Source organism: Zalophus californianus, chromosome 16 (genome assembly GCF_009762305.2).
Source record: "Zalophus californianus isolate mZalCal1 chromosome 16, mZalCal1.pri.v2, whole genome shotgun sequence".
Lineage (NCBI taxonomy): Eukaryota > Metazoa > Chordata > Mammalia > Carnivora > Otariidae > Zalophus > Zalophus californianus.
In genome coordinates, this window is record NC_045610.1 from 23,907,979 (window position 1) to 23,925,609 (window position 17,631).

The window sequence follows — 17,631 nt, forward strand, 5'->3', positions numbered from 1 at the left end:
CGCGGAGCGGAGCTGCGGGGCGCGCGCCCCGCTGTCCTGGATGCCCCTCGGGTCGGGCTTTCCCTGGAGTCACCTGTGTTTCACAACATACGACCCCTCTGGTCGCCACTTCGGGGTTCGGGCGGGGGAGCAGGGGTGGTGTACTGGGGTACTTTCTGGATGCGAGAGGGTTAAAGGCAAGGAAACAACACAAATATAAAAGGTGTGAAGACTGCAGTAAGTGACTAATCACCGCCTCTCACCCCACCCCCACCTTGTATCCAGCACGAGAGAGCCCAGGAATTGGGACCGAAGAGTGAAGGGAAAATACATCTCATGGCAACTATTGGATGGATTTTGCTTGGGCAGGTACAGGCAGTTTCTCGTAACTCTGGGAGGCTATTTTGTCCGAGACTCAAAAGTAGCTACAGATAGGTCATCTCCTGCGGGCCCTGAGACCGGCAACTCACCATCCTACACCGCAGGTGCCATCGGACTCTCAAAACCCCAGATCCACAAACCGTGCCTCCCAGGTAGAGCTGTAGGGTGTCCGAAGCCCAGGCTGAACACATGGATTCGTGGAGGGCTTATTGGCTGTGTCACTGTGAGGGTCTTTTATTTATTTTTTTAAAAGATTTTATTTATTTGTTTGAGAGAGAGAATGAGATAGAGCATGAGAGGGGAGGGTCAGAGGGAGAAGGAGACTCACTGCTTAGCAAGGAGCCCGATGCGGGACTCGAACCCGGGACTCCAGGATCATGACCTGAGCTGAAGGCAGTCGCTTAACCAACTGAGCCACCCAGGCGCCCTGTGAGGGTCTTTTTAAATTTAGGTTTGCCCATCTATAACATGAGTAGATGCGAATGGACTTTTTCAGCACAACCTGCCCTGGCAGGTGAGGGGGGGGTATAAAGGACTTCCTCAAGGCTCTGCAGTGAGTCAGACACCCGAGTCCTGACCACGCCCAGCCCCTTTACTCACCAGCCGCAGCTCCTCACCGTTGTAAATCGTTGGCGTCAGAACTGCTGAACAAACGAGTAGTCCTAGGTTTGGGGGGAGGGGTTGGGGAGGGAGGTTAAAAACAAAACAAAACAACAACAACAACAAAAAAACAAAAACACGCGCTTTGGGTTTACATCTCCCCGGCATCTTCAACCAAAAGCTTCGAGGCTTTTTCATGCTCTTCCTGATCTCTGACTGGATTCAGAGTCATCCCGTGGGTGCAGTAATGCCTAAAAGTTCTGTTTCCCAGACAAAAATATAACATGAAGGCATTTTAGTGATAATCTTAGGGGAGTTAAAAAGGCCTGGGTTGGAGAGATTTGTTTATTTTTGCCTTCATTAGAGAGTTGAAACTTTAAAATTCGGCAAAATTAATCTTCTCGTCAGGAGAACAAAGCAATCTGATTCAAGAAAAAACACTAGTTCAAATCTTGCCTGGGAAAGGCATTTTTCCGGCACTAAATTGCTCCACCACCAATTCATCTAATGACTTATTTTGACATGCGAACACCAAAATAGCAAAATCTCTAATAGAAACGATTGTATGCAGCTTCGCTTCTCCCCCCCCCCGTCCCCCCCCCCGCAGACCTTCCTTCAGTCAATTCAATGACTCAGCAACACAAATAGATACATCCCTCTTCAGATTCAAGCTTGTTTGTTACTTACACAAGGCAGGTTTCCAGGACAGCTCTAGTTAGCCGGGCATTTTCACGGATTATAGGAACTAAATCTACCCTAAAGAATCATATCCTCATCAGTGAAAAGGAGGGAGGAGGGCTAAAACAGTTTGTGCTGAGTGTGATGTATGTGCAAAGATCTAGAGATTAAGGAAAAGTAGGAAGAAGTGCTAAAGTCGGTAAGACCATTCAGTGACTATATATATGTCCGTGGGCAGGGAGGTGCTTTACACCTTTAAGTGCAGGCTGACCTGTGCCTCTACAAAAATGCAATTTGAAGGTGTTATCTTCTAGATCAGACTGTCCAGTGTTGAATTTGGTGTGATAGAAATGTTCTGTATCTGCACTGTCCCACACAGTAGCCACTAGCCCCATGTGGCGTCTGAGCACTTGAAATGTGGCTCTAGTGTGCCTGAGACACTGGATTTTTTATTTAATTAATTTTAATAAATTTAAATAGCCACATGAGGCTAGTGACTGCCTTACTGGACAGCACACTAGACTGTACATAGATATTTTCATAACAACTATGTCAGATGTAGATACATCTTAGAGGCCATCTGCTACAGAAGTATGACTTGTCTATGCCCAGGGAAGGGGTGGTTCATCCCAACTACGTCTAAATAAGCAGTGCTTGAGAGCAGTGCAGCTTCTGTGCAGAATGAGAGTTGATCTGATTAGATGCAGTAAGTGGAGGGTGGAAACTTCTACTCTGCTTGGCTTCTGAAGTCTTTTCCAAAAATATTCTCCTTAATTGCTTGGGCAATGACTTAGACTAATCAGACCTTTATGAGTCCCTTAGAAAGAACAGTCGCATCTCCCATGCCTATCATTGCCTCTGGTTAACAAACTGGCAACAGCTTTGATGTATCTGTCAGCATTGGGGAACAGCTGTGATCAGTGTGCCCCTGACCTACAGAAGTCTATAGAAGTCTGATTTCTGGGTACCATCAGGTCCCAAGGCTCACAGATGTTTTGAACACCTGCTTGCTAATGCTCCTAATTCCAGAGTATATGCCATTGAAAGTTATAAAGATGCAAATCCCCTAAAGAAGCAAATCTTTATTGTCCTTTGACATGTTGGAGAAGAACAGTGGACACCAGGTATCTGGGAGGAAACTCATAAATGTGGAAAAGATAAAAGAATTAGGAGGACAATAGTCCCAGAACACATTTTATCGGGGCGCCTGGGTGGCTCAGTTGGTTGGGCATCTGCCTTTGGCTCACTCAGGTCATGATCCCAGGGTGCTGGGATCGAGTCTGGCATCAGGCTCCCTGCTTGGCGGGGAGTCCGCTTCTCCCTCTGCCACTCCCCCGCTTGTGCTCTCTCTCTCTGTCAAATAAATAGAATTTAAAACACACACATCTTATCTACTATAGAAATTTGCTGAAGTCTCGTGCTATTTTATAAGATGTAAGATAGCACCTTATATGGCTATCATAAGGATTAACTAATTTTATTACATGTCGAATATTCCAACCTTCTATTTTTAGAGTTTTCATCATTTTCATAAAATATTATCTTTCCAGGGGCGCCTGGGTGGCTCAGATAGTTAAGTGTCTACCTTCGGCTCAGGTCATGATCTCAGGGTCCTGGGATCGAGTCCCACATTGGGCTCCTTGCTTCGCAAGAAGCCTGCTTCTCCCTCTGCCTGCCACTCCCCCTGCTTGTACTCTCTCTCTCTCTGGCAAATAAATAAATAAAATCTTTTAAAAAAATATTATTTTTCCATTAATAAGCAAATGTCACATTACCAAAAAAGAGAGGAAGCATCACCCATAATTTTACTACTTTACCAAAACAACAATTAGCAGCTTTTCTTTCTGGTCTTTTTTCTATACATGATTTTTTAGTTTTATTTATACAGTTACAATAGTGTATACACAGTTTTGTGGCCTGACTTCAAGTTTCTTGAGCTAGGCATTATATAAGGGAATATTACAACATACCTATGATAACTAGGTCATTTAATATCTGTGTCTGAAGCTTTGTGCCCTTAATTCAGCCCTGGGGCTGTGACAATGATGCACAGTGATGAGAATTCCAAAGAAACATCCTTGAAAAAGGCGCATCTACCTGTTTTAACATTTGCTCTGTGTCTTTTAGATCTTACTGTCCCTCTGTGAGATATTAGCATAGTATGAATTGTGTGGTACGGGAAAATCAAGCGCTATTCATACCTGGCTGGAGTTAAATGAAAATATCAAAGGTTCGATGGGAAGGAAAAAGAAAGGAGGTGCTAGGTGTGTTATCCCACTTCATTTTCATCACACTAAGGTAGGTATTATCAACCACACGTTAGCCATGAGGGACTGAGAAACTTGCCCAAGGTTGCATTATTATTAAGTAGCAGAACAAGAATTAGCACTCAGGTCTTTCTAATACACTGGGGCAGGTAACAAGAAAGCATTTAATGTTATTAAAAAGGAAAAGAGAGGGGTTTTAACAAATTGTTTTGTTTTTTTGTTTTTAAGAGTTAACAAATTTTTTAAAAAGATTTATGTGAGAGAGCACACATGCATGAGCGGGGGAGGGGCAGAGGGCGAGGGAGAGGTTGGGGAGAAAGTCTCCAGCAGACTCTCTGCTGGGCATGGAGCCTGACGCGGGGCTCCATCTCAGGACCCTGAGATCATGACCTGAACCGAAATTAAGAGTCAGACTCTTAACTGACTGAGCCACCCAGGCACCCCGAGGGGTTTACAAATCTTTTTTACAACCAGAATATATGCATGTATTTCTTGGGAAAAAAGAAATGTTTTTAAAGAGAAACCTTTAAGGAAGAGTAAATGAAGAAGTAAGATATTTCTCCCCAAGAGTGAGTTAATCACCTCTGGTAGTAACAATACCAGAATTGGTAAGAGAGACACTTTTTAAAAAGATACTTAATTTTATTATTATTATGTTAAGTTAGCCAGCATATAGTACATCATTAGTTTTTGATGTAGTGTTCAATGATTCATCAGTTGCATATAACACCCAGTGCTCATCCCCACACGTGCCCTCCTTAATACCCATCACCTGGTTACCCCATCCCTGCACATCGCCCCCCACCCTTCTGTAACCCTGTAACCCTATTTGGTTCCCGGAGTCCGGAGTCTCTCATGGTTTGTCTCCCTCTCTGATTTCTTCCCATTCAGTCTTCCCTCCCTTTCCCTGTGGTCCTCCCCGCTATTCCTTATGTTCCACATATGAGTCAAACCGTATGATAATTGCCTTTCTCTGCTTGATTTATTTCACTTATTATCACTTAGCATAATCCCCTCCAGTTCCAACCATGTCGATGCAAATGGTGGGTATTCATCCTTTCTGATGGCTGAGTAATATCCCATTGTATACATGAACCACCTCTTTATCCATTCGTCTGTTGAAGGGCATCTCGGCTCCTTCCACAGTTTCGCTATCATGGACATTGCTGCCGTGAACATTGGGGAGCATGTGACATCCTGGGTAATTACGCTACTTTGCATAATCTACTATAACATCAAAGACAAAAAACCTGATCGCACTCAAGGGGAGTAAATGTCCATGTCAACTCAAGAGCCTGAGGACCTCCCTCTAGTTATGAATTGCTACTTAAGTTGAGCCTTTGACTTTGTAAATGAAAGAGTGGGATGTGAATGGGGCAGGGGTAGCAGAGGTTCCCAGGTAGGTTAAAAGGCGACATCTAACCTACTCTGTTGTTCACCAGCTCTCTGCTTTGCCAAATAGTAGCAAATCTGTGTTACAGGAAGTTGGAAGCCTCAAATAATTCTTTGCCAGACCTAAGATTACACACTGTAGTTGCAAACATATCCTGACTGCAAAGTGTCTCCCTAGAGCCTTGGAGCAACGTCTGCTTACCTCCCGGATGCTAATCTGGGGTATCTCCTTTCACCAGAGAGCCTGTAAGCCCCAACGCCTGTATCCACCCCATCTTGCCACATCTGCTGGAAAGCCATGACTTGCTTTTATCCCTCTCCGAGTTTCCATGGAGACCCAACAGTTTACTTTTTACCCCAACTCTCAGCCATGGTTATTTTTAACTGTAAAACTCTGAGCCAGGTCACAGCTGGGATCTGGAAGATGTAATGACGTCTATAGCCACCCTTCTCTCCCACAGACGCCTTCTTTTCTGCAGTTGCTGGGGGCGGAGGCACTCCTGGGAGAGGAGTTTTTGCTCTCAAAAGCATTTTGCTTTGCATTGTGAAGCTAAACCTATGCTGACTTCGATCTGACAGGTGTCCTGAATCTGAAACCGTGCACGCCAAGAAACAAGGCAAAGATTTTTGTGGGGTGGGGGAGGAAGTCTGCCAGGTAAGCTTGACGTTGCTGTCACGAATCTGTGGCTAGAGCTTAGGTAAAATACCCTCTGGTAAAAATAAATCAAAGTGCTCTCCTCTGGGGAAAAAAAATAAGGGCTCTGGCTCCTGCCCCCAATAGAGTGGCCTTTTTTTTTTTTTTTTTTTGCTGCAGCCTGTCCTTGGTTAAAAAGAGGCTCCTAAGAGGATACTGTATGAAGAACCGTTATACCTCTCCACAGCAGACAGCAAATTCCCATGGGGTCAGGGTGGGAACCCTGCTGTCCCCCTACTTCTCTACGGAGAGTTCAGATCAGTCCACCCACCCCTCAGGCCCCTGGTACTTGGGAGCTAGTGTCTTCATGGCATTTCTGAACTCTTCACTCCTTTTCAATATTTCTGTGGTGTGTGGGGGGGAAGCTATTAAATAACCCTGGAAATTGCCCTTCTCATCTTAGACAACATCCTAAGATTGAAAACGGACATAAAACATAAGACACTTAGCCCCAATTCAGTGTTTTCTCACAGGGGACACTGATTGGGAACATTAAAAAATTAAGCACCAGGGCACCTGGGTGGCTCAGTCGGTTAGCGTCTACCTTCGGCTCAGGTCACGATCCCAGGGTCCTGGGATCGAGTCTGCATCAGGCCCCCTACTCGGCAGGGAGTCTGCTTCTCCCTCTCCCTCTCTCTCCGTGTCAAATAAATAAAATCTTTAAAATTAAGCTCCCCAGTGCAGGTTCCATTAATTTATTTCTTAAAATAATACATTTTTATGTTTTTAAGGAATTCCCTAAATGAAGGGTGATCACAGGGGAAAATCCAAATCAGGAGTTATCTATTGTTTAATGGGAGAAAAGAGAAGGTTAGGTCATTGCAAATAATTTCAGAAACAGAGTAGATACTTGGCAGACAGCTCTCCAAGAAGAGAGACACATTACAAGTGTCATGACTTGGAACTTGGCTGTCAGTTCACTGAAGAAGGGTGATAAGATGACAGCATTTCAGCATTTTTACTTTGATTAATAAAGTGCTGGTTTCTTAAAACAACTATGAGGTCTCCTCCTTTCCACACTTCCTAAGATGCTACTTCTGTTCAACAAAACTCTAGACCAAGGCAGGATTATTAGCAGGCTTCCACGGAAGACCTCAGGGTAAAACAGAGCAAGCCAAGAAAAAAAAGTGTTGCTTGGTTAAGAATGATTAATTCAACCAAATAATTAGTGTGGTGCCACAGAAATCCACCTCCTGTGCTCCAAAGTAGAAAATAAGTGCCTCAGACTTAATTATCCAGCCCTGAAAGACATCTAACAAGTCTGGGCCGGCAAAGGTTAACTATAGGGCTTGCAAAGACAAAGACAAAGGGAGGTACATCTATTAAATCAATTTTTTTTTTTTTTTTTGTAGCTCTGTTTTGGGTTTTAAACCTTTTAATGGTCACTTTCTGGATTCTTATCTCAACTTCCTCATTACTCCTGCTCCTAACAGGGAAGAGGGCCCAGTACACAATACTTAACAAGCAAGTAACTCATTGTGACAAAGACTTTTAATGTCAGATTTAAGACAATCACGCTTCCCTTACATACCTGTCTCTTGACTTGTAAGCCTGGTCAAATCAAAGAGCAGCCGATACTCTTACCATGGCGCATCTCAACTGACAGAAGCCAAGGCAGCAGGCAAAACTGAACAGAAAAAGAACTCCCTTCCATTAAATTTACAAACTGGCTTCTCAAATGATTCACCTGTCCCTGCCTCCCAGCCCCCAACTCCTCAAAAGCAGCAAACTTAAGTTCTGGTGCATACTACATGGATAGGCTACTTACGTTCCAAAATATTCACTAAATGCTCACTTACTGCTCTCGCAAATTAAGTGCCTATGCTGGCATGCCCATGACCATCCTATCCAGGCTGCTCTGACCCTGTTTGCAATCAGAGATCCAGCTCGATCTCACATCGCACTCAGAAGAGGTGGTTATTGTGTCTGATTGAGAAATCCTTTGTCTTAGTTCCTACACAAGGCTACGGGCATGGCTGTGTCCCTTTCTAGCAGGTCAGGGAGAAGTTAACCACAGCTGGCTAAGCATACTAGGAAGGAAAGCAAAAACTTCCAGATCAGTACTTCCTGAACCAAACTTTAATTTTTAGAAATTCAGACAAACGATGGAGCGCCTGGGTGGCTCAGTCGTTAAGTGTCTGCCTTCAGCTGAGGTCATGATCCCAGTGCCCTGGGATCGAGCCCCGCATCAGGCTCCCTACTCAGCGGGAAGCCTGCTTCTCCCTTTCCCACTCCGCCTGCTTGTGTTCCCTCTCTTGCTGTCAAATAATTAAATAAAATCTTTAAAAAAAAATTCAAATGAAAAACCAGGTACACAGGAGTTGTGGAAAGGCTTTTTGCGTTAACAGTAATACAGCGTATATCTAGAAGGTACCCACAAAGACATCCTTAAAATTGTATGGGCAGTATTCCAGGATACTATTTAGAACACAGCACCACTCTCCTACCCAGAGATAAGTGGAAGAGTGTTACGGACGAGTTTTTCCAAGCTTCTCTCTACAATTTGGGTTTCTGATTCTTTACACTGGACATTTTAGTTCTCTTATTACATAGCTACAGAGTTCCTAAAGCTGGAGTGACTTACCAACTGGGATTTTGTTGTTGTTGATGAATGTCATTGGTCTTCTCCCCTTTCTGGCTGACCACAAGCTGGTTTCATGACTCAAAACTAGGAAGGTTGTTCTTACCTCTCCGCAAGGACAGGTCAGTTAGCGGAGTTCAGATTTAAATTGGGGAGGCGGGGGAGAGGAACACAGGGGGTACTGTAAACAAGAAAAGGATGAAAACTGGAACCCCAAAAGAGATAAACCATGGAGTTAAGTTGGTCTCAAGAGAGTCTAGATCTTTGAGCATGGAAAGGGTCATGACATGGGAAGAAATTTAATCTTTATTTCCCACCCCTGGCAGAAAAGGACGTATCTAAAATACCAGCAGAAACCTTTAACTTTAAATTGCAATAAAAATTCCTAACAGTAAAAAGTATTGATGTCACGGAGTTTTGAGTAAATGCTCCCTCTTCAGAATGATATGGACTAAGAGAGACCTCGACCAGTACAGTTGGTTTATAGCCAACTCTGTCTAGCAGCAAAGGGGAAGGACGGAATACACTTTTAAGGCCTTTGCTAGCTCTGAATTTTGAGTAACAAGAAGGGCCTCCTTTGGTGGTAAGAACATAGAAGGAAACAGTGTACGTACACCAGCCAAGTCAGATATCGGCAAGTGCTTTTCTACTGTAAGTGCAAAAAGATGGCGACTCTGACTGAAGAGTAGCCCTTACCCAAAATATGGCTTGATCTTTGAGAAACCTACCAGGGATTCTAGGTCATAAATTCTGTGGAGTTGGGCTTACCACAATTAATAACCCTACTTCCTAAAATCTAATCATTTGAAATTACAGCCTGATTTTTCTATCACTATTTTCAACCATGCCATTTTCCTCATCAAATCTAGATCCCTCCCCGACCCCATCAGTTTTTTCGGCGTTTGACTGGTTCCAAGGTTTCTATCAGACTGTGCCCCAACCTCCCACTAACTACCCCAGCTGCCCCTCGTGTCCTCGCCAACTAAACCTCTTGGCATCATTTTCCTCAACCCCACTGCTGCCTCCACATCATCCTCCACCCACCATGTCTGCAAGTCTCCCACTTCCACCTGCCACTTTCTCTCTCTCCTCCCAATCCTCTCATTGCCTCAAGAGCTCACCTCTCCCAGGGAGCCTTCCTTAATCAAGACTAAGGACTCTTGGAACTACAAGACACCACCTAACCTTGGTGTCTAAGGCATCCCCAATTTTTAGAACAGGAATTACCTTTTAGGAACAAGAGGAAATCCCTTTATAACCAAGTAGGGGTGATGGTGGTGGCAGAGCACATTTTCTAAGAGGTATGACAATGCAAAGACAAGACAGCATTTCCACAAGTCACCCTTTCTCAAGATTGAAGTCTTTTATTCTAATTCCCTCAGATCCTAAGAGTTTCCTTTTCATGTGCAACCCCCAGGTAAGCATGCATATTTACAGGAGTCAAAAAATTTGAGCAAATATTTCCAACAAAGCATATTTTACTTAGATATGTCGAATGCTGAAAGAATTGGAGAATCATTCAGCTACTGGAGGCAATTTGTGCAGATTCTGTATGTACTGCTACATACAACCTTGCTTCTAACAGAAATGGCATAACCATGACTCCATGTGTGGCTTATTTTGTAGAAAGGTTTGAGGATCAAGTTTCAGATGTGGTGGGGTTACTCACCCTCCTATGTAGTGAGTCCCATATATGAACTGCTTTACTTTTGTTTTAAAAGTTGTTTTTTAAATATTCTTTTTTTTTTAAGATTTTTTAAAAAAGATTTTATTTATTTATTTGAGAGTGAGAGAATGAGAGATAGAGAGCATGAGAGGGAAGGGGTGAGAGGGAGAAGCAGACTCCCTGCTGAGCAGGGAGCCCGATGTGGGACTCGATCCCGGGACTCCAGGATCATGACCTGAGCCGAAGGCAGTCGCTTAACCAACTGAGCCACCCAGGCACCCTTTTTTAAGATTTTTATTTATTTGTCAGAGAGAGAGAGAGCACAAGCAGGGGGAGCAGTAGAGGGAGAGGGAGAAGCAGGCTCCTCACTGAGCAAGGAGCCCGATGTGGGACTCGATCCCAGGACCCCGGGATCATGACCTGAGCCGAAGGCAGACGCTTAACGACCGAGCCACCCAGGTGTCCCTAAAAGTTGCTTTTATTGCAGACTAGCCTGTCACCACTGAGAAATTAGGGTTCAGGTCTCAATCCAAGCAAAGCCGAGGTTAGCTGTGTCATCTCCATCCTCAGGGGCCTGGTATCCTGGGAAACCCAGGGTAAGAACAGGGTGACCCCAGGACACACATGTTAGCAGAGACAGTGCAGCGTGATGAGGCGGGCACTCAACACCCTAAGTGTGCTTTAGTTACCAGAATACTTGACACACCCACAAATTAGGTAGCAAAACATTTTAATCCATTAATTCTAAAAATAACAGAGACATTTTATATCCGGTGCCACCTCCTCAAGAGTCTACTGCAGGTTAGACAGTCAAGTACAAAGCCAGACATTAAAAGGGAAAGATGTAGTTTGGGACAAGACCATCACGGGGAGATTTTTCCTCCCATTTGCTCATAAACGTTAAGTCATCAGCTTAAAAAAATCCTCAGAAGGAAAGAGAAAGCTTTCTCATGCTCTATAACCTTTCTCTTTATTTTAGATCTTTCTGTAATGTTTGAAGGCAAAACAGATAATCAGAAAACCAGCCTCCCAAGTACAAAGATCTGAGCTGGACTCCCAGGACTACAGACTGCTTCAGTTCTATTTCTACCGACACTCTGATGTGAGGTACTATGGTTCTTGTTTTAGTTACAAGAGGTGTTGGGAATAAAGGCCCACTCACATTTAATAATAGCTTATCTAGCACATAACTTTGCAGCACAACACCAACAACAGGAGTGTTTTAAAGCAGGGTGGAAAAGAAAGTAGATATTAATACAACGTAAGGTTCCCTTTGTCCTTCCTCTCTTTTTACAATGAGAACTCAGCTCAGCAATGAAACTCTCCAGAATGCCCGTGCTGTCCTTTGGCCTACCACATTCCAAATTTGTGATTTCTGATCCGAAGCCCTCAGAGCCTCAGGCTTTAGTGATGTATCCTTCTCGGATGAGGAAATCATAGATTTTCCGGGTTTTGTTCACATCTATCTTGATGAGTGATCTTGCCTGCGCCAGTCTCAAGCCTCCTTGCTTGTTACATTCGTTCAATAGAGCAGATTTGTATTCTAAATAGGCTCCTGGGACCAACCTCACCATCTGACAGAGCTGCAAGACATGGCGAATTTAATAAACATTAACATCTGTCATTCTCATAATTTAATCCTGTAGGTATAGCCAAAATAAAATTTAAAAAGTGACATCAACCTCCAACTATTTATAGGAGCTGCTGGGTGGCTGGACCACATTCCATTTAGTCTCTTCCTTGGACGACAGACACTTAGGAAGAGAAAGCCAGAGTCTGATCCTGGGAGAGACTTTAGCACCTGTCAGCAGGCTCACCTGGGTCTGTCGAGGAGCACAAGTATGTGTCCTGAGGAGCAGCCTGGGTCCACATAGCTCTCGGCCCAGCACATTTCAACACAGCCAGTCGGGGAAGAGCCACAGGACACAGTAGGGGCGGGGGTGCAGATACTTGGATTTCCAAGTGTGAATCACATTATTTTTAGTATCGGCATAAAGCAGTCAACGCTGCTTTTGTGATTACATTTCCTACTTTGAAGGAGAAGATACAGACCTTGCAAAGAGGCTACTTCAGCTGCTAAAAATCTAGAAGGCTGGCTCAGTCCCGGTTCACCTGCCATGGCAGCCCAGGGCAATGAGCAGTGTGAGGTCACTGCTTGTGGGTAAGGATAAAAACTGCTTGAAACTCCCGGCCATTCAATACTTGACTCAGAAAGGCCTGTGACCTCCTTCAGCAATACTGAAATAGAACATACACTCCTCTCTATTCCCAAACTAATCTTTACTGTTCCTGGTGGCTGAAACCAAAGACTAACAGCCCCCACTCCATGACTCCCCTTACTGTCTGACCTGAATTAATGATATGGAGTGGCAGATGGGGAGACTGATCTTGGGAACTGTAAAAGGAGCACATGAGGAACAGAAGAGGGTTCCTCTTTTGGAATGGACTTCAGGGCTAGGCACATTTTTTGGAAAATGCTTGAGGATGACTCCTTTGAGGCTGGCTTTAAATTTTTGAGACAGCCAAAAGTAGTATGAAGACAAGTCTGATGATTTTAGTGGAAAAGAAAAGTAGGTCATGGCATTTTTAATCAAAATTAGTGTATGTGATGATGAAGTTCCTTACTTATGGCTTACATACATGCTCTGGAGACAATCTTTTAAGTGATGGTTATACTGTTGGGATAAATGTAGAGCTCATCAAAGTGACCATTCTAATAGGAAATAACCATTTTCATATACAAGTTATTTTGGGTTTATAAACAATATCATTCACATGAAGCACTTAGTACAGTGTCTGGTACGTAGTAATGCTCAATGAACGATGGCGGCCATTATCTAGATTTCTATGTCATAATCAACCCTACCCTGGCTCCTCCAGCTCCCCTCCTCTTTGTTACCTCCTTTTCTCTTTCATTCAGCTTCTCTGTGCCAGGGAGGCCAGTGAGGTTCAAGGGCGGTGCACTTCGTCTACCTACAGACACAGAAAAAGGTATGTGTTTCAGAGGAGTGACAATTCCTCAGGTGTGAAGTAACACAGCCCACTGCAACCAGGCCAGTGAGGTACAAGGTCACAATGTCCGGCTCTAAGAAATCTCTACCCATCACCTCAGGCCTCAGTCTAGTTGGCAACGTGGGCACCCCAATGTTCGCCTGAAAATACAAGTGCTAATTCACGTGCCCTTTGCTCTGCTAAAATACACAATCACATACACCCTAGCAACCCAGTTGCTACTCTTTCCAACCCAGTAAGATTCTAAACTCTAAAGCCCAGATGTCACCCAGTGAAGAATAGTCATATGCTGCCCGCCCCGACGGCTGATGAATGGGAATAACAGCTCCACAGGAGAGACCCTTCCCAGCCCTCAGGACTCTGCCAGGAGCAGAGTACCATTTGCTTTTGGATCAAAGGCAGACTGTTAGGCCAGCAAAAGGCCTTTCTTATTTATTATGTGAGGGAATATCTGTTCCTTCCAAAGAAGCCCTGTTTACCTGAAAGATCCACACAGAGGAACAATGAGCCATTATATGGCAAACCAGAAGCTGAGGTGAACTCACATACTGAGAAAGAAACCCAAGTATGAGGTCACTGCCCAGGATGGTAAGTTTCATGTGTAAAATTTTTTGCTTTTGTTTTGAATATATATTTGGGTTAGTGTTCAGTTGGGAGATAGGTGGGCTGAGTTAGGCAAAAGAAAATGTAGAATAATGTATTAACCAAGTTTTATGGGGGCTGCCTTTAAGGAGGTGGAGAGAAATAGGGAGGGAGTGTTACAGGCTGCTCTGAGAGAAAACAGGCTTCTCTGTAGTATCAACAAGCGAATAAAAGCTTCTCCATAACCAGTAGGGCTAGCCTTCCCCTAAGTGCTCAAAAAGGGAGACTAAAATCATCTGGTACTTCACCAAAGTTACCAGAGGCTAGGTTGTAATTAATGATCCAGGCTTTCTACTTTGTACTGCCTTAGGAGCAACGGAGAGCATGAAGAGGAACAAGGGGTCTCCTCAACCTAAATACAGGGGGTGAGAAAGGCTAACACCAGCCTAGGAAGCAACAAAGAATAAATGAGTACGGATGGTTCCAAAAATGCAAACACCAAATTATTAATTATCATAAAAATTGTATTTTTCTTATTTGTATTTCTGTATTTAGATTCGGGGGGCAGGGTTAGAAGTAAGAAATTTGTAAAATAAAATTTGGATTTATCTGTCGTGACTACTCTCTAAAAGACTCTCTTTTCTCTTTTAAGTATTAAGAAATAATCACCTGAAACAAAGGAATCAATTTTTTAAAAAATATCCCTAGAGTAACCATCTCTGAGCCCTGTCTAGATCCTGAATCTGAGAGATTTTAAATGGGATCACAAGGTCTATTGTTTCAAGCTTCCAAAGAATGGTAAAACTGCAATTGGGTCATCTTTTTCACTAGTCCTGTCTCTACAGGGGAGTGGTCTGTATGTTCTGATACAGGAAAGTGGCTAATCTAGCATATGGAGCAGGGGTGAATAATAACCAAGAGAACTGGCAAAAAAAAAAAAACAACACTACAATTTTGGATCAGAGCTCTAGAAATCATACCACCCCAAAGTACGGATTACCAGATAACATCTGGCTTTAAGCTTGCTCTGAAAACTAACCTCAAAATAGAGGACATACCCAAAGAGATAAAGATAACAAACAGAAATACCTCAAGTCTCCAACTTATAAAGAAATCCTTGCGTTTCTGCTCAGGATACAAATCCTTTAATTGATCCCCTGTGAGACAAATCTCAAAGTTTGTGGTAGATACAACCACAGTAAACTAACTGCTCATGAACATTGGTGAAATACAAAAAACACCTCTCTGGAGCTCTTTCTTCCCTGTCTCTGTACTCAAACCCTGAAGATAATCCCTATCTGGCGATGAAGATTCTGAAAACTTGCTGATGTTTATAAACTGGGATAACACTTACTTACCTGATCTGCCTAAGGACCCTGCTTCCACAAGGGGTAAGGGACTACTGGGTAAATCCCTAGAACGAAAACTTCACAATCAAGACATGCTCCAGCCTGAAAAAAATTACCTGAATTCGAAGTCATCGGAATAGAAGGGCTCAGGCCAGAATCACTAAAACAAAGAAGAGGAATTTAACTTAAGTCACACCAAAGAAGGCAATTTCCAAAAGCCCACGTGGGACTGGGTGCCATTTATCAGGTTGGTTACTTTATTTATTTAAAAAATATATATATTTTTTATTTGAGGGATGTCTGGGTGGCTCAGTTAAGCAGCTGCCTTCGGCTCAGGTCATGATTCCAGGGTCCTGGGATCAAGGCCCACTTCGGGTTCCCTGCTCAGCGGGGAGTCTGCTTCTCCCTCTCCATCTGCCTGCAGCTCTCTCTCTGACAAATAAATAAATAAAATCTTAGGGGAAAAAAAAGATTTTTTTATTTGAGAGAGAGTGCGAGAAAGAGCATGAGCAGCGGGAGAGGCAGATGGAGAGGGACAGGCAGACTCCCTGCAGAGCAAGGAGTCCAATGCGGGGCTTGATCCCAGGACCCTGGGATCGTGACCTGAGCTGAAGGCAGATGCTTAACCAACTGAGCCACCCAGGTGCCCCAGGTTGGTTACTTTAAAGGGATGCAGAGAGAGATGGTACTGTTTTACAGGATATCCCACTATACTAACCAGGAAGGGTGATCTGTTCTGTGGGGTGTAAGAAATCGCCTAGAATTGGGCACCTGGGTGGCTCAGTCGGCTAACTGCCTGCCTTTGGCTCAGGTCATGATCCTGGGGTCCTGGGATCGAGCCCTGCGTCAGGCTCCCTGCTCGGCAGAGAGCCTGCTTCTCCCTCTACCTCTGTCTGCGGCTCTGCCTACTTGTGCTATCTCTGTTAAATAAATAAATAAAAATCTTAAAAAAAAAAAACTGCCTGGATTTGTTAAGAAGAGCTCTTAGTCTGGAACATCATGGAGACTAATCATGGGGAAATGACAGGGACATGATTCGCCAATGGAAATCAATCCATTAGATAATGGGGTGGAAAGAGGAGGCATGGTGGGGCGATTTACTAATTTTTAAAAAGAAGATCAAAGTAGCAAAGTAGGCCTCTACGGGCCGGCTATATTTCTCAAAACTATCAGTATCGCAGTGTTTCTGAGACAGACTGCTAAGATTAGAATTCTGAGTTTTTCTAGCTACCCAATTATTACGACTCTGCCATGTGGGTGGGGTCCCCATGGAAATGTCTGAAACTACCTGTAAAAGCCAAAGCATCCAAGAAGACGCCCCTCCTCCCTGGACTAATTACCCACATGTCAGCCTGCCGCCGGAGCCACTGATGGCAAGCACTGCTGTCCTGGATGTACTGCAGGACTTCCGAGAGCATGGTGCGTTTAAGGCGCTCCTCCTCTCGCGTCTTCTTGAGGTGGTCATAGGTTCTGGCACCTGAAGGTGATGAAAACAGCAGGACTGCGATGACAACGCAGCAGAACTAATTGAAAGGCTTCCTCACTGACCAGCAGTTTGCCGCTTTTTGGTTTCTTTTGCAAAACTGCTTCTGGGGCGCCCAGGTGGCTCAGTCGGTGAAGTGTCTGATTCTCGGTTTTGGCTGTGGTCATGATCTCAGGGTCGTGGGATGGAGCCCTGTGTGGGGCTCCGTGCTCAGTGGGGAGTCTGCTTGAGATTCTCTCCCTTTCCCTTAGCGCCTCCCACTCTCTCTCTAAAATAAATAAATTTTTAATAAAACACAAAAAACTGCTTCCACAATTATTTTTTTAAAAGATTTTATTTATTTTTTAAAGATTTATTTATTTGAGACAGTGAGTGAGCAAGAGAGAGCATGAGCAGGGGGAGAGACAGGCAGAGGGAGAAGCAGGCTCCCAAGTGGGGCTCCATCCCAGGACTCCGGGATCACGACCCAAGCTGAAGGCAGACACTTAACCAACTGAGCCACCCAGGCGCCGCTATTTATTTATTTTTTTAAGAGATTTATTTACTTGAGAGAAAGAGAAAGAGAGAGAGAGAGTGAGCAAGCATGAGCAGGGAGAGGTGCAGAGGGAGAGAATCTCAAGCAGACTCCACGCTGAGTGCAGAGCCCCACGCCAGGCTTGATCCCAAGACCATAAAATCATGATCTGAGCCGAAACTAAGAGTCAGACATTTAACCAACTGAACCACCCAGGTGCCCCTATTTATTTATTTTAGAGAGAGATCACGGGCAGGGGAAGAAACAGGGGGAAGGAGAAAGAATCTCAAGCAGATTCTGTGCTGAGTGGGGAGCCTGACACAGGGCTCAATTCACGACCCTGAGATCATGACCCGAGTCAAAACCAAAAGTTGGACACTCAACTGACTCAGCCACTGAGGCACTCCCCAAAATTATTTTTTTAAGAGCAACGTGATTCCCTTAGTTTGAAAT

The 17,631-nt window shown here is 44.1% G+C and overlaps 1 protein-coding gene and 1 long non-coding RNA gene across 2 annotated transcripts in view; one reads left to right on the top strand and one right to left on the bottom strand.

Annotated features, from left to right (window-relative positions):
• Positions 1 to 186: 186 nt before the first annotated feature.
• On the top strand, positions 187 to 11,327 carry LOC113939781. Its single transcript, XR_003525347.1, has 3 exons — positions 187 to 348; positions 3,766 to 3,936; positions 11,218 to 11,327. It is a non-coding gene; the product is annotated as an uncharacterized LOC113939781 (long non-coding RNA).
• The window catches only part of TADA2A (transcriptional adaptor 2A), a 49,197-nt gene continuing 42,183 nt past the window's right edge, over positions 10,618 to 17,631 (bottom strand). The window contains 4 exon segments of the mRNA XM_035724659.1: positions 10,618 to 11,821; positions 13,138 to 13,211; positions 15,298 to 15,341; positions 16,526 to 16,658. Of these exon segments, the coding sequence (XP_035580552.1) occupies positions 11,636 to 11,821; positions 13,138 to 13,211; positions 15,298 to 15,341; positions 16,526 to 16,658 (437 nt within the window). The 3' untranslated portion in view covers positions 10,618 to 11,635.